This window comes from Emiliania huxleyi, assembly GCF_000372725.1.
Source record: "Emiliania huxleyi CCMP1516 unplaced genomic scaffold EMIHUscaffold_65, whole genome shotgun sequence".
NCBI classification, from domain to species: Eukaryota; Haptophyta; order Isochrysidales; family Noelaerhabdaceae; genus Emiliania; species Emiliania huxleyi.
Genome location: NW_005197128.1, coordinates 103305 through 125576, shown reverse-complemented (window position 1 = coordinate 125576; position 22272 = coordinate 103305). Strand labels below are relative to the sequence as shown.

General features: G+C 65.4%; 7 protein-coding genes across 7 annotated transcripts; 2 read left to right on the top strand and 5 right to left on the bottom strand.

The window, feature by feature from the left end:
• Positions 1-776: 776 nt before the first annotated feature.
• EMIHUDRAFT_215349 (hypothetical protein) lies at positions 777-1932 on the top strand (the record flags this gene model as incomplete). The annotated part of the gene is made up of 3 exons (XM_005762993.1): positions 777-899; positions 1295-1397; positions 1916-1932. The coding sequence occupies 3 exons, from the start codon at positions 777-779 to the stop codon at positions 1930-1932; spliced, it is 243 nt and encodes an 80-aa protein (XP_005763050.1).
• A 346-nt stretch (positions 1933-2278) lies between these two features.
• EMIHUDRAFT_437795 (putative tRNA methyl transferase) lies at positions 2279-3983 on the top strand. The gene is made up of 6 exons (XM_005762992.1): positions 2279-2633; positions 2706-2925; positions 3051-3090; positions 3157-3236; positions 3329-3706; positions 3774-3983. The coding sequence occupies exons 1-6, from the start codon at positions 2284-2286 to the stop codon at positions 3963-3965; spliced, it is 1260 nt and encodes a 419-aa protein (XP_005763049.1). The 5' UTR covers positions 2279-2283; the 3' UTR covers positions 3966-3983.
• A 169-nt stretch (positions 3984-4152) lies between these two features.
• EMIHUDRAFT_215347 (hypothetical protein) lies at positions 4153-7862 on the bottom strand (the record flags this gene model as incomplete). The annotated part of the gene is made up of 6 exons (XM_005762991.1): positions 4153-4868; positions 4932-5005; positions 5230-5790; positions 5866-6304; positions 6590-6808; positions 7019-7862. The coding sequence occupies 6 exons, from the start codon at positions 7860-7862 to the stop codon at positions 4153-4155; spliced, it is 2853 nt and encodes a 950-aa protein (XP_005763048.1).
• Positions 7863-8274: 412 nt separating this feature from the next.
• EMIHUDRAFT_452602 (hypothetical protein) lies at positions 8275-9899 on the bottom strand (the record flags this gene model as incomplete). Its single annotated transcript, XM_005762990.1, has 4 exons — positions 8275-8781; positions 8976-9298; positions 9334-9393; positions 9468-9899. 4 exons carry the CDS (start codon positions 9897-9899, stop codon positions 8340-8342), a joined length of 1257 nt encoding a protein of 418 aa, XP_005763047.1. The 3' UTR covers positions 8275-8339.
• Positions 9900-10390: 491 nt separating this feature from the next.
• On the bottom strand, positions 10391-12310 carry EMIHUDRAFT_311691 (hypothetical protein; the record flags this gene model as incomplete). The annotated part of the gene is made up of 5 exons (XM_005762989.1): positions 10391-10927; positions 11013-11186; positions 11296-11387; positions 11598-11601; positions 11717-12310. The coding sequence occupies 5 exons, from the start codon at positions 12308-12310 to the stop codon at positions 10391-10393; spliced, it is 1401 nt and encodes a 466-aa protein (XP_005763046.1).
• A 2308-nt stretch (positions 12311-14618) lies between these two features.
• Positions 14619-16265, bottom strand: EMIHUDRAFT_215344 (hypothetical protein; the record flags this gene model as incomplete). The annotated part of the gene is made up of 4 exons (XM_005762988.1): positions 14619-14778; positions 15343-15511; positions 15665-15785; positions 15858-16265. The coding sequence occupies 4 exons, from the start codon at positions 16263-16265 to the stop codon at positions 14619-14621; spliced, it is 858 nt and encodes a 285-aa protein (XP_005763045.1).
• Positions 16266-18192: 1927 nt separating this feature from the next.
• Positions 18193-20500, bottom strand: EMIHUDRAFT_215343 (hypothetical protein; the record flags this gene model as incomplete). The annotated part of the gene is made up of 7 exons (XM_005762987.1): positions 18193-18291; positions 18874-18965; positions 19035-19183; positions 19250-19330; positions 19514-19575; positions 19810-19945; positions 20151-20500. The coding sequence occupies 7 exons, from the start codon at positions 20498-20500 to the stop codon at positions 18193-18195; spliced, it is 969 nt and encodes a 322-aa protein (XP_005763044.1).
• Between the last annotated feature and the right edge of the window lie 1772 nt (positions 20501-22272).

Genomic DNA, 22272 nt, shown 5'->3' with positions numbered 1-22272 from the left:
TAAGGTGTTGCTGCGCAAAAGGGGTCGGACACAGGGCGCAGCTCATGCTAAGAGCTAGAAGGGGAGATGGAGAGAACAAGCACCCTGTCCCGTTATTGCGTACACCAGCACCACAAAAGCTCTCTCTCTCCTGTCCTCACTCACTCAGGGGGGTCACAACTACCGAGTCCCTCGACTAGCTGCCACGTTGCCGACCGAGAGCGGATCTCCTCCTGCTCCGCAAGGAGGGTGGCCAAGGCTAAAGTCTTGCCAGAGCCGCCGGGCGCGTTGACGACTTGGAGAAGGTCGCCCTTGCACTTGTACTTGTAGAGATGCTCGAGGGGGTGCTTTGTGGGGCGGTGCGCAGCCAGGCCAGCAGTGAGGGGAGGCGCACCCTCACTCTCCTCGGTTGCAGAGCTCGGCAGTCCTCGGGCGAGCCGACGCGCATGTCCAACCAGCGCTGGGACTCGTTGTGACGGCAGACGCCGGCTGCCTCTCCAACCGCTTCTGCAGCGTCCTTCTTTGCCCGGTGCATGGGCTCGATCCGATTCCGCAGCGTGTCGTCCCCAGCGGCGGTGCTGCGCGGGAGGCGGCCGCGGGCACGCTGGGCTCGATCAGCGGCTTTCCCTCAGTTGCTTGCTCCCGAAAGCACGAAAGCACGGATTTGGCGGACGTTCTTGGCTTCAATTTTACGTATTGGGAGAGAGAGAGTTGTTGTTGTTGTTGTTGCGTATTGGTGCAGCCGGCCTAAAGGCGCATCTTCCACTGGTGCGCGCCGCCGCCTATGCACGGCCCGCATGAGGGCGCCGCGCGCCGTCCGCGGTGCCCACACCATCGGGACCGGTCCGGAGCACCCAGCGATTGGAGCCGAATCGCCAGATTCGACCGCGATCCGGCCCTGGAGCGCCGCGGAGTCGAGCGTGACGACGGGATACGCGCGCTTTTTTAGCTCCATTTCTGTCCAATCGTTTGCGCCCAGACCCCTCCCATCCATCGAGGACACATGAGCAGCCTACGACTGACCCGTCTCCGGCCGTGTCTATGCGTTCGTAGGTGCGTTTGGTCCTCGGTGCGACCACTCTCGCTGCGTCGCGCGGGAGATGGCATCTCTGCTGCGTTCAGAGCGCCGGAGCTGAAGCCGACGAGTTCTCCGACAAGCAGGAAGCTCAGCAGCTGACGCGTCAGCGCTTTTCATCAGCGACGCGCTGCGCTTTTCGTCGGCCGGCGCCACCACATCTGACTCTTCGCCTCTCCTGCTGCGCCTCTCACCTCCGCCTCACCCTCCGCATCCGCTCTCGCCGCCCCGACGGATGAGGCGCGGGTGGCGCTGCTCGAGCCGGAGGCGACGCCGCCGTCGTCGGATCTGGCCAAGGCAAAGAAAATTGCGGCCGCCAGGCAATGCCTCGAGCCGTTGCTCGGTTGAGAGGTGTGTACGCATGCTGCTGACTGCGGTTGCACGAGAGCCGACATTCTTCCTCCCATTCCGCTGGCGCGCGGCGCAGGTGATCTGACTTGGGCCGCTCGAGACGGCTTTCTCAACCTGCAGCCGCATCCGCCTGCGTTCGCAGCTCTGGCTGCGCGCAAGCCACCCCCCCGATCTGCGCGTGCTGATGTGGGTTGGTAGGATGTGATGCGGACCGGTGCCGGTCTCTGTCGCGTCCTGGCGACCAATCCTAGCGCCCTAAGCCTCACTTATGCTTGGGCTTGTATAGGTGCCCCAGACCGAGTCCAGATCGAGCGCAGACCGACGCAGGCAGCCGAATTTCGCTTCGCCTGCGGCGCGCAGGGGAGGTCCGGGGGAGGAAAATCTAGTCGATTTTTCGGAAATAGTGCCAATCGATAGATCTCGCCGAGCCCTTTTCGGTGGTGTGCCTCCGAGTTTGTTTTTCGCACGGGAAGCATTTTTAGTCGTCGTAAACGTGAATTGCACGACTAGGCCGGCTGCACCAATAATGTGAGCTGAAGGCTTGCCCCCGTCGCCCGTCCACGGCCCAGATCACGCAGTTTGTGCACGGTATTCGGATTTTGCTATTTGTTCGTGTGGGGGTATATTGCAGATTTGTCAATGGTACCGCGTCTGCGACGCGGGCGCCTTGCGGGCAGAGCCCTTAGCCACCCTTTATATCTTGCGCGGTCAAAATGAACTCGCGGGCACGGGACGCGGCACAAACGGGGCACAAACGCCAGGCTACAAAGACAGCGCTGGGGCCAGCTATCACTCGATATCAGCTTTTTATTTTCCTCGTTGCAGCAGCAGCTGCCTCCGTCCTACCTGCAAAAAGAATTTGAAAGATTCCAGCACAAATGTTTCGCTCTCGCGTCCTGTGTGTCGGGCGGCGTGGCGGCCGGCGTCTGGCGACCGTCGCCGTTGGCGTGTCGGGCGGCGTCGACTCGTCGGTCGCGGCGCTGCTGCTCAAGCGGCAGGGCCACGACGTGGTTGGCGTGCACATGAGCAACTGGGACCACGCCGAGGAAGGGACGGACGGCGAGTGCGCCGAGCGCGAGCGCGAGGACGCGCGCCGCGTGTGCGAGCGGCTCGGGATCGGCTTCCACGCGGTGAGCTTCGTCCGCGAGTACTGGTCGGACGTCTTCGAGCCGTTTGTGGCGGGCATCGCTAGAGGAGCGACTCTGAACCCGGACGTCGCGTGCAACCGGCCTCCGACCCGTCTCGCGAGCAGTATCGCGTTGTCGGGAGCTCTCCCAGAGAATTCCCAAGCCTCCCCTAGGCACATCAAGTTTGACCGCTTCACCGCGCACGCGCTCGCTCTCGGCGCAGATTGGGCGGCGACCGGCCACTATGCGCGCGTGGCTCACTCGGAGGCCGGCGGGTCGGCGCTGCTAACCGCCGTGGACGCGGACAAGGACCAGACGTACTTTTTGGCGGCGGTGCCCCAGGCGTCGCTGCGCAGGTCGCTCTTCCCGCTCGGCGAGCTCAGGAAGCGCGAGGTGCGCGCGCGCCGCATGAAAATCGTAGTCTCGCTAGCATTCTCTGTATGATCACGCAAAGTGCGCTCGCTCGCCGCCTCGTTCCTTTGTCTTCTCCCTGGCTCATCTGTCTTCTGCTGTGTGAGGTGCGCGCGCTCGCCGCCGCCGCCGAGCTGCACACCGCCGGCAAGCGAGACACCCGGGGACCTGCTTCTGTGCTTTTCATTTCAGGCCGCCTGTCTTTCTTTCTAGGCAAGCGCGAGTCGATGGGAATCTGCTTCGTCGGCAAGCGCCGCTTCCGCGACTTCATCCGCTCCTACCTGCCGCCGCAGGTAGATCACAATGTGATCCAATAATGATACCGTTCGTGCGCAGTCACGGTACTCGTACACCACGCTTCCTCCGCTCCTCCCTGCCGTCGCAGCGGCCGGGGCCGCTGGTCTGCGTCGAGAGCGGGCGCGTGCTCGGCACGCACCAGGGTGTCTCGCTCTACACGCACGGGCAGCGCGCGCGCGTCGGCGGGCTCGGCGGCCGGTGGTACGTCGCCGAGAAGTGTCTCGAGACGGACACGCTCTTCATGTGTGAGGGCGCCGCTCACCCGGCTTTGCTCACCCACACCCTCGAGGTTGGCGAGGCGGCCTGGATCAGCGGCTCCCCCCCCGGCCAGCTGGACTCGCGTGCCTCCCCCTCTGCCCTCGCTTGCTCTGCTCGGGTCCGCCACCGCGCGCCGGCCATACCGTGCTCCGTCGCCGCCACCGAGCCGCCACCACCGCCGCAGTACACCGCTCGTTTCGCGACGCCGGTCAACATGCCGGGCTGTAGCTGTGGGTCTGTGAACGGCGCCTCTTCACAGCCCCTCGTGTGAACAGGTCAACATCGCCGTCGGCCAGACGGTGGCGTTGTACGATGGCTGCCGCTGCCTTGGGGGGGCGCAGGTGATCGCACGGGGGCCGTCGCTCCACGAGCAGGGCAAGGAGGCTGGAGCAGCGGCTGCGGCGCGTGGCGCCGCCAGTGTCGGACGAGGGGCCCCAGGGTGCTTACAAGCTACAGTATGTGAGTAATAAGAACGGGATGTCGATACCAGCTTGACGGCGACGTCACCAATCTTCTCGTCGACTATGCCCACAGCCGTCAGACGCATCACAAAACCCCACATGTTCATATACACATCTCAGAGTGCGGGCTTCGTTCTCTCATATCTAGAGCGCCTACATTTTAAAAATCAGTCTCGCGCAACAAGAGACGTCTCTAGTACAGCTCGTTGACGGGGGATAGCGGCTGTTCAAAGCCTAAGCGGCTAGAACGTCGCCCCGAGCCCGACTCTCTCGGCAGCGACGACGACGATGAGTCCGCGTCCTCTGCTGTTGCCTCGCCCACCGCGATGTCGGCGGCCGCCTCAACCGAGTCGGTGATGACATCGGTGAGGCCTGTGTCGAGGCCAAGCAGCTTGAGGAAGGCGGCCGGCAGCGCCACAATTACCGAGAGGACCGCGAGCGCCCACATCTTGCAGGTCACCTTCTTGTGCCCCCGCAGGCGCATCACAACGGCGACAATGAGGCCGTCGTACAGCTGGAGGACCACGGGCAAGAAGATGGCACAGAGCAGGAGCACGAGCGCGGTGCCGTTGTCCTCCGCCTGGTAGTAGAGCACCATTGTCGTCGCGAGCCCCTCGAGCATGTACTGGCTGGCCTGTGGACACATTGGCACGTCACGGACAAGATATATCGCCACGCACCCTTCCTTCTCAAGCATGTTGCTGGCCGTGACAGCGCACTCGTACCGGTCTGCGCCCGGGCCGAGCAGGAACAGGATTAGCGAGAGGACAAGCAGGAAGCCGAGCACCGAGCAGACCTGGATGATGGCGGCGCTCGAGTTCCACTCCAGTACGTCGCCGATGCCGAGCAGGACGGCCAGCACCAGCTGCGCGACGAGGGCGAGCCAATCGTACGTGATGCCAATCAGGCCTGTGGGGGCATGCACGGACACGTCACGGGGGGGGGAAGTCACGGGCGATGAGCCGTAAACACCGACGAGGCCTCCGCCCGAGGAGCGCGAGATGAGCATGGCGGAGAGGGAGCTATAGAAGTCGGAGGTCGACCGCCTACGGCGAGCAGGCGAGGGGAGAAGAGAGTGGGGCAAAGTTGTGCACTTCTGGAGGTGACACGTCCCTGGGAAGTGCGCGCCAGCGGAGAGCGAAAGGTCGGGCAAGCAGCCGTTCGGTCCGCGCCGGCTCTGTGGCGTCCTCGCCGCGCAACTCGAAGGAGCCTAAGCGGCGTCGGAGGGAAGTTGAGCTGCAGCATGGTAATCTCGGCACACCTCAGCTACATTTCGCCTCGGTACCGCTCGATTATATTGAATAGCCTCCGCCAGCAATCGCGGCAAGTGGACCGCTGCACGTTGCGCAGAATGGGGTCATGGACCTCGTCCACCGTCTGGGGTCGTGCAGGGACCCACAGCTCCTTTCTGTGGCCCCCGTAATAGAAGCGGAGGACCACCGACAAGGTCACTAGCACGTACAGCCCGACAAAGCCGAGGACGACATAGGCAGGCCAACAAAAGATGGGCTCTGGCTGCTCTGCCAACAGCGCCGCCGCCGCCTCGGTGAGACCGGTGAGCAAAATGTTGAGGCCGACGGTGAGCAAATTCGGAAAGACAAAGACGGACGGCAGCGGGATGAAGCGGACTCCGTCGGTTGTCGGCGACGGTGGCGATTTTGGACCCTTCGCAGCCTCCGCAGCCTCACGCTCGCGCGAGCTGTTGCGCCGGCGCCGAGGAGAGCTAAGGCTGGAGCTGCGAGGCTCAACCGCCGACAAGCGCGATGAGCCCCGGGCGACCAAGACCTCCACCGCCGAGGCGCGATCCACCGTCGCCTGGTGAGCGTACCAGCTGCGGTTGACGCGGTGGCGCCAGCAGCACACACCTGTTAACGGAAGGAGGTGTGAAGAGACGATGGATAAACACATGTTATCTCGGCCGCAGCTTATCTCGCCGGTGTATTGGAGCAGCAGCACAAGGGGAAGGGCGATCGCGGTGGTGACGAGCTGCTCGATAAGCGCCCAGAGGCCCTCGGGCAGAGCCGCATTGCCGCCCAGCCCATATATGCCATCGAGTCGCCGGCCGAGAGGCGCCGCTTCGGTATCGTAATCGCCAGCCGTCGCCCTGCGGCCAAACCAGTCGACCGAGCCCTTGGTCCAGGCCATGGAGCCAACGACCGCCGCCTGTGCTGCTGACTTGTTCACAGCAAGCCCGTTCAGCATCGCGAAGCGCTGCACTCCTAGCACGAGCGGCGTGGCCCCGGCGCCGCTCCCACCAGCGCTGCCAATGCTGCTAGCGAGCGATGCGCTGGCCGACGAGACCACCGCTGATACGACTGAGACGGCGACAGAGACGGCGACCGTGGCTGTGACCGTGGATGTGACGACGGGCACGATCTGGGACAGGAATGGCAGCTCGGGGAGTTCCATTGGCTGTGCCGGCGGCGTCGGCTGTGATGGAGGCGGCGGAGGCAGCGGCAGCAACGGCGGCAGCGACGGCGGCAGCGACGGCGGCGGAGGCGGCGGAGGCGGCGGAGGCGGCGGAGGCGGCGGTGGCGGCGGCGGCGGCGGAGGCGGCGGAGGCGGCGGAGGCGCTGGCGACGGCGGCGGTGATGGCTCCCTTGGCGGCGAATGTGGCGGCGGGTGCAGACGCTTTGCGTAGCATCGGAAGCCGCTGCAGTCGAGGCCGCCGCACTGACCCGAGGTTTTTGCCGTGGCGATCGGCTGGGTGTGGAGCTCGCACAAGCTCTCACCCGCCTCGGTGAACACCTCAAAGGCAACGCACCACGCCTCATCCGTGCAGAGCCGCTCGCACTCAACCCGCCCCACCTTTCGCCTCGGCTCATCGTAGGTGCCAGACCCACCGCTCTCTGTGCGACATGCGCCGGCGCCGAGAAAGAGGAAGGGCGAGGGCGGTGCGGGAGGCGGCGATGGTGGCTGCGGGGGTGGCTGAAGGGGCAGCGGGGGCGGTCGCTCGGGCAGCGGCGGGGGCGACGATGGCGGCGGTGGCGACGATGGCGGTGGTGGAGGCGGCGGCGGCGGATGCCAGGGAGGTGGCGCTGGCGGACTCCCGGGCGTACCAGCTGCGGCATAGGCTGCCGCGCCAATCGCGGCCAGGTCGGCGACGGGGCCTGCGGCATAGGCGAATGTGACGGTGGCGCTGTCGCCCTCGCTGATCTCGGAGAGCGGGAGGAAGAGACCGTACGAACCGTCATTCTTCACTTCGCCGCTGAAGCGTGTCTCAGGATCGAGAGCAACTATATTGCTGAAGGTGCAACATCTGGCGACGAGGGCGCGGGCGCCCGCGTCGGGGCTGAATAGGAGGACGCCCTCCGACCCCGATGTAATTTGAACTGCATTGCCGGTGGAGTCGGTGGCCACCACGAACGTGCCATCGCTCGTGAGATCCCCCACCGCCTTTGCCGGCTGGTCGGTTTCCCCAACCCAATCATCGCGCGTCCCCCACCAGATGCGGACATCGCGAGCGCTGCCAGCCGACGCCGAGACGGTGAAGCTCACCGCAAGTGATCGCGAGGAGGGCGCGCGGAGGCTGTAGGCTCGAGTGAGGGATATTGTGGTGCCAGCCTCCTCGCCTGATACTGCGCACGTCTGCGAGGTAGAGATGGTGCCGTGGCCGAGGCGGCGCCCGTCGCCCAAGTCCTCGTCCTCCAAAAAACCAGAGAAATCGGCCGTCTGTGTGCTTGCGCTGTCCCGCAGACAATCCTCCTGCTGCACGCCTCCGATGGAAAGCGCAACGCTCATTGGATAGCTTGAGTAGCTGAGCTGCGTGAACTGTCCGTCAATGCGGGTGAAGGGCTGTCGAAGGGCGTCCGTCGAGCCGCTCACGCCCGCGCCAGCGATGGAATCATGGGTGCCGTCCCCAAACCTGAGGAAGTCGCTCTGGAGGATGGTGGCTGTGGACATGATGAGCTTCGGCAAAGAGCGGAGTGAGGCCTGACGGATGCCAGTGGGACGCACGAGCGGACGTGCGTGGCGGAGTGTGAACTCCTAAAAGGGACGCGCCCGAAAGGGCCGGGAGATGACGATGATTACGGCTTTTTGTGTCTGAGGACGATCGTGAGAGTTGTGTTCTCTTGTGTGATTGTGTGTGTCATCTGTGAGCTGACATGTGAGGCCTATGAGAGTTTCTATATGAGCCGTGAATCGGGCCGTGTACGACGGCAACTCGAGGCGGTATCCAAACACACCAAATAAATAAATAAATAAACTCTCTACTGTGCGAGGTGGGTAAAAAAGAACAGGTCCCCGCCCAAACTAAACACACACCGGCGGCGGAAAGTGCCAGACGGGTTTCCTTTTCATGGCGCTCAATAACAAAATCGCGCAGGCGCGAATGAAACGAAATTGCTTGACTCCATAAAACGACACCCGGTTCTCCAATCAGGGAGACAGCCCGGCGAGCGTGTGCTCCTTGCCGATGACGGCGCTGTAGCAGTCGTCCGCGCACCAGCACGCCCGCTCGATCGCCTCGCGCTGCGCGGCCGTGAGGTCCTCCTTCCCTCCGCCCACCTTGCCGCGCCGCACAAAGGAGAAGCCGTCGGCCTTGTCGACCCACGCGACGCTGGTCGGCGCAAAGGCGGCCTCGTGCTCCTTCATCCACGCAAAGGTCATGCGGGGCAGCAGCTTGCCGAGCTCCGCGTCAGAGTAGCCGAGGCCAAGGTGCGCCGAGAGACGCGCCACGCAGCCGGCGAGGTCCGCGATCATGTCCTCGTAGCGAAGGAGGAGCACGCGCGGGTCTGCGGCGGCGGCGGCGAGCCAGGATCCCACGTGTCGCCGCCACGTCCCGAATGCGATCTCGCCAGCCACCCACTGGGTCACAAACCTGCGCCGAGAAGAGACCAGAGTCGGGGAGTGGGTGCGGCCTCGTGCCGTGCACTCGCAGCACGAGAGGGCTACGGATACAGTGAATACAACTGAACAAGTGCTGTTGAGAACGTGTCCTCTCGAGCGCTGTGTCGGAATGCACAACTCCGTATTGAAAGCACAACTCCGTATTCAGCATCTGCGGTCACTCACTGCTCCAGGCTCCCGGTGAAGCCGCCGTCCTCGGGCGCCATGTGCGAGAAGTGGTGCCACATCGAGCAGCAGGCGTCCGAAGGCTCGCGCACCACATAGACAAGGCGCGCGGCGGGCGAGGCCGGCAGCATCGCGTGCAGCACGTGCGTGTTGAAGGCTCGCCAGCCGAGCCGCTGGTGGTGGGAAGCGGCCGGATCCGAGACGCGGCCGCCGTCAGCCCACGTGCGGTCCGCCTCGAGGAAGGGCGAGAAGGTCGAGATGTGGTCGAGCTCCGCCCCGCCGGTCACCAGCTGGTACACCACGTTCTGGAGCCAGGTAGTGCCCTGACAGCATCAAGCAGCTGAGTGGAGGAGCGAACCTCCCGCTTCTCACGGGAAACGTGTGCGTGTTCGCTAGCGCTCGTGAGGAGCATTGCGTCCTGCGGGCGGCGACCACCGGACCGGAGCCTGGCGAGGGGAGTACGGTGACGCTGCACGATCGGGGCGGACTCACCGATTTGGGGTACGACGCGATGAAGACAGTCCGTGCGTCGGCGGCGAGGCTACGGATGTTGGCGAGCGTCTGCTGGCTCGTGATCGGCAGCAGCGGGAAGGGCTCCTCCGTCGCCCCCTCCTCCTCCTCGACGTCAGCCACCATTTCTGCGCCGCTCTCCTCCGCCACTGCCCTGAGCGCGTCGGCGAGCGACCGGTTGAAGGCGGCGGCGAAGCACGGGCTGAGGTTGAGGAGCAGGCTGTTGACCGAGTCGTGTGCGCTGTCGCCCGAACGCACGCCACGGTGGCTGAGGGAGACGTCGATGGTGGTGCCCTCCAGCAGCGTGACGGTTGCCGTGGCCCCTGCGCCATCGCGGGACGCCGGCGTCACCGCCTGCACCCCGAACCGGATCTCGTCGAGCTGCGCGTCGAGCTCGTCTGCGAAGGCCGACATATACGTCAGCTGTCGCCGTCGCCGTCGCTCTCGCCGCCGCAGCAGCAGCGATCGAGCCTGCGTCGCGTTGCCGAAAGGCGTGAGGAGCGGCACACACCTCAGGGCACACACACACCGAGCACCGCGATAGGCGGGACCCCACGCAGCTCGCAGGGAACCGTCTGGGCTCTAGTTACCCCAGTGTCGTGCTGTGAATAAACAGCGAAGAAGACTACGGTCTACGCCTGAAAAATCCGCACGCACAAACAAAGAAACGTAAGGAGGGAGAACGCCTTCTCATCATCGCCGCGACAGAATATATCGGTTTTGAGAGAGATTTGTCGGTTTTGGGAGCCGAATTTGTGTTGCGTGGGGTTGAAGCATGTGCATGAAGGGACAAGGGTGGACGGCACTCGACGGCCTCGCCAGCGGATGGGGGATGGAGCATCGCAGCTGGAACGGCCCGAGACACGGAAATCGAGTGTGTAGCGACATCCAAGTTTGAAAAAAAGTCAGTCCCGCCCGGCGCCCGGCTCACGCGCGCGGCGCGCCCGAAAGAGCATCCGGAGGGGCGTGCCCTGGAAGCCGAGCGCCTTGCGCAGCGCGGACTCGAGGTAGCGGCGGTAGCTCTGCGAGAAGAGGTCGGGGTCGTTGACAAAGATGACCACCGTCGGGGGCCGCACCGAGACCTGCGCGCAATAGTAGACCGCGCCCTGGCGGCCGGTGGAGGTGGAGGGAGGCCTCTGCCACCGCACGGCATCCTCGAGCACCTCGTTGAGCACCGCCGTCTTGATCCTGCGGCGGTGCGTCGCCGAGGCGCGGTCGAGCGCGCCAAAGAGCGAGGACGCCTTGAGGCCCGTCTTGGCCGAGACAAAGAGGAAGTCGGCCCACGGCGTGCCGCCCGTCGCGAGGGCGGGCAGCCCCGACGCCATCAGCCGCTTGGCCTCGCGGTACTTCTTGTCGTCCTTGGCGGAGACGGCGTCCCACTTGTTGACGGCAACCACGACGGCGCGGCCCGCCTCGGCGGCGTACTCGGCGAGGCGGCTCTCCTAGTCCGAGAGAGATTGGGCCGGCGTGAGCTCGGGCGATGTCGGGCGATGTCGGGCGATCTCGGTTGCTCTCCTGGTCAGAGACGCCGTCGGTCGCGTCGAGGACGAGCAGGCACACGTCGCTGCGCTTGACCGCCTTGAGCGCCCGCCGGACCATCAGCGTCTCGAGGGCGGCATCGCGACCGCCGCCGACGCGGGCCGCACGCCGCACGCCGGCGGTGTCGAGAAAGAGGTACCTCTTTCCATCCACCTTGACATCCTGCTCGACGACGACGCAGGGTGAGATCTTGCTCGCACTTGATGGTGAGACATCACGATACGAATCATAGAGTTCATCCTCAATCGCCGCTGGCCGCCTGGTCGATCACGTCGCGCGTCGTGCCTGCGATGTCAGAGACGATGGCGCGCTCCGAGCGCGTGAGCCGGTTGAGCAGCGAGGACTTGCCCACGTTTGGCTTGCCTACACCCGAGCCGGTTCCGAGAAGCGTCGGAGGGCAGCGGGCGACTGGTGTGGACTGGTGTCCAGGAGGCGACACACGGCGCGGCTGGATCTCGCAAGGAATCTCGGCGAGATCTCGGCGAGTTCGCGGCTAGCGCTTGCCCAAGATCGCAACCCGCAGCGGCAGGTCCTCCTCCTGGGACAGCTCCGCGTCCCTCCGCGCCGCCTCACGCGCCTCCTCGTCCGAGTAGAAGCCGTCGGTCGCCTGCGAGAAGGTTCCGAGAAGGTTCACGGAAGGTTGCAGCGCCTCCATCGACAGAGCAGACGTCGTCCGTCGCCTTGTCCGGCACCGTCCGAGGCAGCGGCGCCGTCAGCGCGTCCATCAGCTCCCCCATCCCCGTGCCGTGTATGCCGGAGACCGGGTGCGGGGTCCCCATCCCCAGCTGCCAAAAGTCGGCCGCCTGCAGCTCTCCCGTCTTTTCGCTCTCGCACTTGTTGACGGCGAGGACGCACTTGACGCGCTGCCGCCGCATGAAGTCGGCGATGTCGGTGTCGAGGGGCGTGCAGCCCGCCTGCCCGTCCACCACGAGCAGCGCCACCGCCGCGTCGCGAAGCGCCACGATCGCCTGCTGCCGGATCTGCGGCATGAAGACGTGCTCCGCGTCGTCATCAAAGACGAGGCCGCCCGTGTCGACGACGGTGAACTCGTGCGCGGCCCACCAGCCGTCCGCGTAGGTGCGATCGCGCGTCACGCCAGCCTCATCGTGCACGATGGCGCCGTCCGCGTACTGCTGCGTGATCCGGTTGGCCAGCGTCGACTTGCCGACGTTCGGGCGGCCCACGACGACGACGTTGGGCCTGCGGCCGGCCGCCAGCCCGCCCACGCCCGAGACCAGCAGCAGCGGAACGAGCAGGAGCGCTGATCGCGCCACCACTGCGTCCATTATCAGCAGAGCGGCGACGAGCGCGCCTCCAGCGACGAGCAGATCTGCTCTCGAAAAGAAATTTTCCGCGCCACACTGGGCACGGGATGCGCGACGGCTAGCGCACCACACCCCTCTTCTTAAAATCCCTGTGTGGTGGCGGCGTGCCGTCCTCCCATCCCTCCCTTGGGTTGCCCGTTTTCTTTCTTTCTTTCTTGGGAGATAGAAAGGCGGCTCGCATAGCGCCCGCGCGCTCTTGCTCGCGCTCGCGCGCGCGCGCGTTCGAGCGAGCGAGCGAGCGAGCACACACACACACACACACACACACACACACACACACACACACACTCCTACCTCCCCAGAAATCCCGAGGAGGCGCACAGCGCCTAGATATGTCTTGTGTTGCTGTGTGCTGCACGCCCTGCGAGCGGGGCGGGTCACGGGGCGGGAGGGTGCGCACTGGTCCCTCTGTGTTCGTGTGCGTCGCCCATCTCTCCCTGGAGATGACTGCTCTATTTATTTATTTATTCGGGAGATAGAAAGAGGCAGACGACCAAGGGTTAGGGTGGGCGACGGCTAGCACCACACCCCTCTCCTTAAAATCCCTGTGTGGTGGCGGCGTGCCGTCCTCCCATCCCTCCCTTGGGTTCTGTGTTCTTTCTTTCTTTGGCACGGGACTGGCGCGCACTGGCACTAACACAGGTACACCGCTCGAAAAGAATTTACATGCATCCGTACTAGTAGGTCAACTCTGTCACCACAAAGAAGAAATTTCGGGACGGCGCGCACTACATAACAGAAATAGAAACAATTTGATAAGCCTGCGTTGGCCGAGCTGCGCGCCGTTCTACTCGAGTAGCCAGCCGACAGCTTTGGGGCGGCGCCGCGGGCCATCAGTTCGCCGCTCGTTTGGGCGTGAAAGCCGGGCGCCGCAGTTAGGGACCAAGACGCGTAGGGATACACGTAAGGACCGCGTCAGTGTCTGCGGCCCCTTCCCTAAGACATAATGGATAAAGTACGGGGTGTGTGTAGGACTACGGGAGGCGGCAGTGGCATGTGTTAGTTGTGTTATACGCGCACGGAGGGGCATCGCGCATCGGCGGATAGGCCGATGACTTTTAAAGGACTTGTCCTTTACAAAAGGACACCTTGATCTCGCGTTTTCGCTCCCATTGAGCTCTCTGCAAGCCTCTCCTGGGCATTGAGGTATGCTACCATGTCCACCTGACAGCCTCCAGGCGGCGGGGTCACGACCCAGCCCAAGCAACACATTCAAAACCGACCCGGTGACGTACCCGCAACCGCTTGTCCTTTACGCCCGCTAGTCCTCATCACTGTCTACAATCACCTGCCGCTTGCGTAGGGGGGGGGGCTGCAGCCTGGGAGGAGGGCGCTGCAGGCCGCTTGGCACCTTTGGACACGCGCCCAAGCACTCTCTTCACCATCTTCTTCACTATGAGCCCGCCCGGTTTTGAGCTTGCGTCCCAGTCGCTGCAGCGGCTCTGTCAGCGGACTAATCTTGCGGTAGCGGCGATCAATTGCGTGCTGCTGCTTGGCGTTGCGCCTTCGGGGAAGGATGTGGTCCTCCTCTGTCAGCTGGCTGTTGGTGGTGAAGATGCGTGGCATGTACTGCGGGAGGGTGCCATTGTTGTAGCGAGCGGCATTTGATGCGCTCGCTTGGCGGTGAGCTGGCTCAGCACGTCTTCATTCGAGAGCTCGCCGCGGCCGAGAGCGGCGTACGTCAGGTGGTACTTGCGGGCGGGTTGATGACGCTCACGTCGGCCGGGGCACCACCCACTAGCTGCATGATCACCGGCTGGTCACTGATCACCGATCACCGGCCTTTGGAGAGTTCTATAGGACTTACTTATTCAGACGGTGATCGGTGATCAAGTTTCGGCGGCACGTAACGTCCAAAACAAGGCCACGACTGTCGTCCCCCGGCACCACCGGGCACGGGGAAGTCGCGAAGGGCAAGTGGAGTGCGGGAGGTACGACTGGGCCGGCGAGCGGGGGCGCGTGGCGCCCTTCATGAACCTGTCCTTTTAGTTAGGACAAAAATCTTTTTAAAAGGACACATGGGGCTATCCGTCGGCCCTGCACGTATAATCGCATGTGTGGCGCCCAGGGTACACCGTACAACACAAGCCACAACCGCGCAGAGAACAGACGAGAGGGCGACTGTGTGTGATCTGTTACGTTTGGCTTAGTTTTGGGACACGTATTACCGGACTATGAGAGTTACAGCAGTAAGAGCGACCCAGGACACCACCACCGCACCAGCACCAGGCTGACATACCTTCTCACCGAGTCCACCCCGGCAAGCAGATCACTCCTCTCCGAACTCCGCCGGCACAGCCCGCTCATACGCGCGCGCGATGCTCCAGCTCCTCACGCTGCCCGCCGCGTCGGCGGAGGCGACGCCCTCGGGCCCGACCGAGGCGAGAGCCGTCACGGCGCCGAGGTGGCCCGCGAGGCGCGCGACGAGCCTCCGCTGCCGCAAGTCCCACACAGCGACGCTGCGGTCGGCGCGGTCGCCGCCGCCGCCCGCCGCGAAGAGCGCATCGCCCGAGAGCGCGAGCGCGTCCGCGAGCCCGCGCCCCGCCTCGAGCGAGCAGACGGCCGCGCTGCGCAGCCGCAGGTCCCACAGCCGCACCGTCCCTGCCGCCGTCGACCCCGCCGCGCAACACCCGCTCGCACTCGACACCGCGCCGCCGCCGCCTCCCCCGCCATCGTGCCAGACGACGTCCGCCACCGCCGCGTCCGAGCGCAGCAGCGTGCGCGTGCGGCGAAGTCCGTCGGCCGCCATCTCCCACAGGGCGACAGTGCCGTCGGAGGAGCCTGTCAGAGCGAGCGGCGGCGCAGGCAGCCCACCCGCTCCCGCTCCCTTTGCCGCGAGCGCAACGACGGGGCGAGAGTGGGCGCGGGTGGCGGCGACAGGCGAGGCGGCGGCCGGCGGCGACAGCTGCGAGCCCAAGCCGCCCGCCCCCTCCTTTTCCCCGTCCGCTGCCTCCTCCCCCTCCCGCCAAGCCAGCTGGGACAAATGTGAAGACGTGTCCCACAGCCGCAGCTCCCTGTCGGCTCCCGCGCTGAGGAGGCGGCAGCGGCCAACCCAGCCGACGGCGCCGACCCAGCTGCCCGATCCCGCAGTGAGCTGCGTCGGATGGGGCCGGCGACGCGTCCGCCCGGCGTCGCTCTCCTGCAGTGTGAAGACACCAGAGTCTGGGCGGGAGTACGGTCTCGCTCAATGCATTGGAGCACCGTGTGGATACAAGGGCTGCAAATACAACGAATACAGCTGACTGCGTGTCCGCTCGAGTCGGAAGACAAAGATGTGTGCTCAGCCTCTAGGTTCGCTCTCCTCCTGCCCCTCACTCTTCTGCGCCGCGCTCGCCGTGCGTCGCCCCCCTGCCGGAGGAATCGCCCACAGCCACAGGCTCCCGTCCGCACAGCCGCTCGCGAGAGTCTCGCGTCCGTCCAGCGCGAGGCAGCGCACCTGCAGGAAGGCCCGAGATCACACGAGATCTGAGATTCCCCAAGATTGCCCGTCCAGCGCGAGGCTGCGCACCGGCCGGCCGTGGCGCAATGTGGCGACGCCCGCGAGCCTGCGCTGTGTCTCCCACACGACCACCGCGCCCGAGTCGTCGGCCGACGCCAGCAGCGGGCCCGCCGTCGTGTCGGCCGCTGCGGCAGTGAGGGCACAGCAGCGGGCGAGCGTACCGTGGCGATGCGCGCGACCGTACGCGCCTCCCTCAAGTGCGCGCTTGTCGCAAGCGCCGCGCCGCCACATCTCGAGTCGGAGGGCGGAGGCATGTCCGCGCCGCGCCCGCCACATCGGACTAGCAGCGGCCCTCAGCGCCAGCCGCCGCCCGCGCTGCGAGGTGCAGCGCAGCGCGGCGAGGTCCGGCAGCGGGAGGAAGGAGAGCGAGTGCAGCAGCACGTCGGAGGGAAGCTCGAAGAGCGAGCAGAATTGCATGGTGCGATCGCTTTTCTCGCGTTGAGGCTGGTCGTCGGGTAGAGTACTCGCGGCTGAGGGCGGAGCCGCCTAATCGACTCCTGCGAGGATGGCGAGGCACTAGCTCCGTGCTCGACGCTCGCCTGCACAGGAAAAAGAAAAAGCACCACAACTGCTTAAAATCCCTGTGTGGTGGCGGCGTGCCGTCCTCCCATCCCTCCCTTGGGTTGTCCGTTTTGTTTCTTTCTTTTACTGGCGCGCACTGGCACTAACACAGGGAGAAAAGAAATGACGCTTCTGCCCAGCCCTTCTCCGTGTCGCATGCGCCCCCACTCACTCCCGTTCCCTTGTGCCCTTGTCGTCCTTCCAAGATCCATGCTTGCTCCCCTCCGCAAGGAGCAAGCAAGGAAGGTAGGGATCCATCCATCCGTCCGCGATTCGCCACCTCGAGCGTTCGCCACAGGCAGGCACGCACGCCCCGCCGTGGGTGAGCTGGAGAATGGAGGAGCTCTGCGCTACGGTACCGCGGCTAGTGCTCGCCAGCAACAAGACAGCAAGTGCAGCTCGGCATCTGGTCATCCACTACCACTCGGCTGTGATGGGTCGGGACGCCGCGAATGATGTACGAAGTGCCATCTTGTTGCCAATACTTACTGATGTGCGAAGAGAAGAGAAAAGGACCTGGCGCGCGCCTCCACGCTCCAGCTCGACAGCAGAACTCGGCCTGTTCACTATACAAGATGACGCTCGTATAACGAAAGAACCCGCGACACCGACGGCGGAGCGCAGTCTATCGTCGTGAGAGGATGTCATGAGGTGCGTGCGCCCTGGTTGAGGCCCTGGAGGTGGAGCCGCCCTGGAGCTCACAAAACGCAGAAAGGGACAACCACACGGTACTCTTCATGTGCAGGTGTGCACACGACATGCACATGACCTGTGCATGCACATGTGCATGTGCATGTGCGTGCAGTTGCAAGCTAGGAGCGGGTTGGGGTGTGAACACATTCTAAGGCCGTCATCCGCCGCACGCTGCTGCTGCTGCTGTCACGGCCACCGCTTCCGCCTCTTTCAGCTCCGAAACACCTCTCTCCCCGGCCCCTGCCGCGCCAAAACCGAGGGAGCGCATCCAAGCTACGCACGGCTCGGCCCAGAACCTCCGCAGCCCGAAGCCGTGCCCGCCGAAGTCCCCCAACAGGTAATGGACGTTTGCGCCGGCCCGCTCGGCGGCCTCCACAAAGGGCGCGGTGTCGAGCTCGGGCGGGCAGACCTAGAGGATGGATCTTTGGTCACCCGCACTGAGGTATGAATCCGTGTCGAGCGGAGGCGCGCGCAGACGTCGTCGCTCGTCGACGCGACCAGAAAGGTGGGCGGCGGGCGGACGAAACGGGGCCCCGCCACCACCCGCTCCTTTGCGCTGTGCAGAGACCGCACCTGCGCCGTCGCAACATCTGCCCGCCTGCCGGACATGTCCTCGGCGTGTCGTGGACGCGTCGTGGACAGCCGCCGCGGGCCCTCCGCAGCCTCCGCGAGCCAGACGCCGCTCTCCTCCTCCTCCTCTCGGACAACCTCGGCTCATCTCGGCTCACCTCGGCTCATCTCGGCTCATCTCGGCTATTCTCGCCAGAAGCCGCTCTCCTCCTCGTCCAGCCAGCCGTCAGAGTTGCAGATGCAAGGGTAGATGAGCGCCTGGGCGTCGGCTCGGCCATCGCCGCTCTCCTTCTCGCCGCCGCCGCCTACGCCGCCGCCATCCTCGCCGCCGCCGCCGCCACCCTCTCTCTCGCCGCCCTCGCCGCCGCCGCCGCCGCCGCCGCCGCCACCCTCTCCTCCCGATGGCCTCTCCGCCGCCGCCGGCACGCCGATCATGGCGCACCCCGTGGCGATGAGGTGTCCGCCCGCCGAGAAGCCGATGGCGAGCACCGGCCCACCTGGAGCAAGGGGCCGACAAAGGTCAGGGAGGGCTCGGGGAAACCGCTGTGGCATGGCACTTGTTTGGGCCGTTGGCTGTCGTGCGCGCGTACTGCACGGCGCGGCGGAGGTCGTCGTGCGCCTAGTGCAAATACCGTGGGGTAGGGGAGGGTGGGTTCGGGTACCGTGGGGTAGGGGATGGCGGCGGAGGTCGTGCGCCTGGTGCAAGCTGTGCCTACGGGACATGTCAGGGACGGGTCATGGACATGTCCAGGAAACGTCGCATGCCCGGTGCAAGCAGCGCCTCGGGAGGAGGCGGTACCGCAGCACGTACGCGCGCAAGGAGAGCGCCTGTTCACGGATGGGCGCATGAAAGAGGTCTCTTCAGATCGGCAAGGCTCGCGGGCAGGGGGAGCGCCTCGGCGAAGTAGCGCGCGATCGGAGCCCCCTCGCGCGGGTGGAGGAACTCGTAGTTGCCCCCGGGGCAGACGAGGACGGCCCCCCTGCAGCAGGCGGGCTCGCCGCCCGGAGGGAGGAAGGGGAGCAAGGCGGGGCCGCCGTCTCGGAAGAGCGGGTCGTCTGCGAGGGGCGGGAAAGGCCGCCCTCCTCCCCTGCCGCGCTCATCGCTGAGCTCGATCCAGTCGGGCAAGTCGCGCCACTCTCGGCGGCTCGCCTAAAGGAAAACGAGAAGGTTTATGGAAGGGGCCTCGGCAGGTCGCCCCACTCTCGGCGGCTCCGCCAAGTAGCGCGGCTGCGGCGAGGGCTCGAGGGCGGCGCCGTCGAGGCCAAGGAGCGGACCAGCGACCGCGTTGGCGCCTGCAGGAAGGGCCAGACAAGGTTCGGAGAAGGCTGAGAGGGGGAGCGGGCAAGCGACCGCGCTGGCACCCGGCAGCGGCGGCCGTCTCGCTCTCGGCCGGCGGCCTCTCGCCTTGCGGCTCGGCTTGGCCGCCGCGCCTCCCTTCCACGACCGCTCCTCGAAGCCAAGCGCCAGGGCGGTGGGCAAGAGAGCGGCCCGGTCGAGCTCCGCCCAGGACCTAGGCGAGGTTCGGCGAGGTGAGCCGAGACCTAGCCGAGATCGGCCTGGTCGAGCTCCCCAGGACCAGGGGATGTCGCTCCAGTCCTCCTCGCACCCGTCGCGCCCATCGGCCTCTGGGTCGTCGCCCCACGTCCCGCGCACGAACCTGCGTCGCGAACACACCAGAGTCGGGGGCGGGGGGGGGGTACGGCCTTGTGCCGTGTATTCAGAGCACCGCGTGCAAGGGACACGACTAGAGAGGAGTACGAGAACGGCCGACTACGTCTCCCCTCAAGTGCCGTTGGGTATGTGTGCGTCTGTATCTCCCGCATCCTCTCGGCGCACACACCGGAGCCTCTCTGCCAGCTCTCGCTCAGAGGCAGACAGCGAGGACCACGGCTTCTCGCATGGCTTTGCTGGAGGCGGGGCACGGCTCTTCTTCTTCTTCTTCTTCTTCTTCTCGCCCACGCTCAGACCCGCGAGCGCTTCGACGAGCTCATCAGCAGCCGAGCCCTCAGAAGAAGCCGCTGCCGCCGCCGCCGCCGTCGCCGCCGCCTCAATCGTCGCCGTCGCCGTCGCCGTCGCTGCCGCCGCCGCCGCTGCTGCCGCGTCGGCGCAAGCCCGATCCGCCAGCAGCGCCCGCACCGCCGGCAGGATCGCCGCCGCCTGGAGCCCGGCGAACGCGTGCAGCTCCTCGCGCCGCCAGCGCGGGTCGAGCAGGCACCGCAGCGGCACCGACTCCACTCGCTCGAGGGTCGAGTCGTGCAACGGGTTCGGCGGCCTGCGTCGTGCATACACCAGAGTCAGGGCGAGGGCTACCGACTACCGTCTATTCGGGACATCGCATGAAGACAGTCGACTCTGCGTCAACTCTGCGCTAATTAGGTGTGTGTTCCGCGTCTAGGTTCGGCGGCCCGCCCAGCGCGCTGATCCGTGCGACCAGGTCCGCGTCCTCCGGGCCCAGCTCATGCAGAAAGAGCGCGAACTTGGACTGCGGCGCCCACGCCACCGGCCTAGCGCCGCCCTCGATCGCGGCGTGTGCGGCAGAGGAGAGCAGATAACCAGTCTCCTCCCAGCACTCTCGCGCGGCCACCGCTCGAGGCGTCTCAGCCCAGGAGTCGCGCTTGCCACCCAGGAAATTCGCCTTCGCGCCGGTCGTCTCGCCGCGCCTCTCGACGGCGAGCAACATCCTCGGCTCTCCGCCGCTCACCTCGTGCCAGAGCAGCGCTCCAGCCGCGCAAAAGTTCGCCGCGTCAAGCTCAAGGAGCTCGCCGTCGTCGGCGACGTACGAGCTTGGCGTGACCGGCTTGCCCCTCCAGGGCCGCTCCGCGGTCATGGAGAGACTCCGGCAGAGAGTCGCCCTCGGATAATTCTTTTCTGGCGGTGCTGAAAAAGAATGTCGAATTCTCCCATCGACTCACACCCACCTCAGTAGGAGGCCCGCGCCTGCCCCCGTGCCGCCGGGTGCAACCCGTTTTATTCAGTTTTATATCTTTATTCTCTCTGTGACACACTGTGTTCTCTGTCATCTGTGAGGGTCCGCCCGCAGGCGCATTTTGTATACCGAGGCGGTGCCCGGTGCCGAACCTGTCTCTCTAGTAGCGACAGAGGTCAGAGCTGCGCGGGGAGTCGGCTGTCGCCTGTCGGGAGAGGCAGTGTCTGGCAGGCAGGCTGCTGCGCCCAGGTATGTTATGTGGCCCGCGGAGAGCGGAGCGCGGCTGTGCGGCGTGTCCCGCTGTGGGGGCTGGGGCGCCGCGGGGAGGCCGGAGCCAGGCCGGAGCGTCGGGGCCGTCGCGACAAACAGGTCAACACTCAGCTCTCACAGCCGACTCAAAGGCGACCCACACCAACGCGAGCGGGCAACACCGACCCGCAGCGCGGCCGCGAGGACCGCTCTCATCTCTTTCGCAGTGGCGAAATCGTCCCCCTGTTGTGAAGGATGTGTTGCTCGGCTTTTTCTATCCATCTTCCATGGAGAAAAAGCAGCCAGCGCGTCTGGGTCTCTTGGCACCGTGGAGTGCTGGGGGGGGCGACAGGGAGGATGTGGCCTTGAGTTATGTGTTTGCCGACTCAGGGTGTGTGGCAGCCATCTGGCTGTGTGTCTTGTGAGCTTGTTTGTGTCTGTGTGTCGCTCGTGCGTGTCGTCATCATCTGTCCAGCGTCCACCCATACCGCGTTGGTGTCCAGTCCGAGCCTGGCTGTTCTTCACCTTACTACCTACCTACCTAAAAACTGGATAATTCTCCCATCGACTCACACCCACCTCAGTAGGAGGCCCGCGCCTGCCCCCGTGCCGCCGGGTGCAACCCGTTTTATTCAGTTTTATATCTTTATTCTCTCTGTGACACACTGTGTTCTCTGTCATCTGTGAGGGTCCGCCCGCAGGCGCATTTTGTATACCGAGGCGGTGCCCGGTGCCGAACCTGTCTCTCTAGTAGCGACAGAGGTCAGAGCTGCGCGGGGAGTCGGCTGTCGCCTGTCGGGAGAGGCAGTGTCTGGCAGGCTGCTGCGCCCAGGTATGTTATGTGGCCCGCGGAGAGCGGAGCGCGGCTGTGCGGCGTGTCCCGCTGTGGGGGCTGGGGCGCCGCGGGGAGGCCGGAGCCAGGCCGGAGCGTCGGGGCCGTCGCGACAAACAGGTCAACACTCAGCTCTCAGCACTCAGGCGACACCGACGCGACCGGCGAGCGGGCAACACCGACCCGCAGCGCGGCCGCGAGGACCGCTCTCATCTCTTTCGCAGTGGCGAAATCGTCCCCCTGTTGTGAAGGATGTGTTGCTCGGCTTTTTCTATCCATCTTCCATGGAGAAAAAGCAGCCAGCGCGTCTGGGTCTGCGCCCTGCGCGCGCCACAGAGAGTGCACGTGTGCACGAGTATTTCATCCAAACAGGATGCCGAAGAGGAGAGGTGCGAAGAGGGCCGCCGCGCCGGCCGTGTACGCGACGTTGAAGAGCTTGGGGACGAGGCGCTGCGAGGGCGTCGCTCGGGCTGAGCGGCAGCGCAGCCGTCTCGCGCGGGGAGAGGCGAACCGCGAGTGTGGGAGGCGGCACCTGGACGGCGAGCAGCCCGAGATAGACGGGGCCAAAGCCAAGGATGGCGAGCGACGCGGG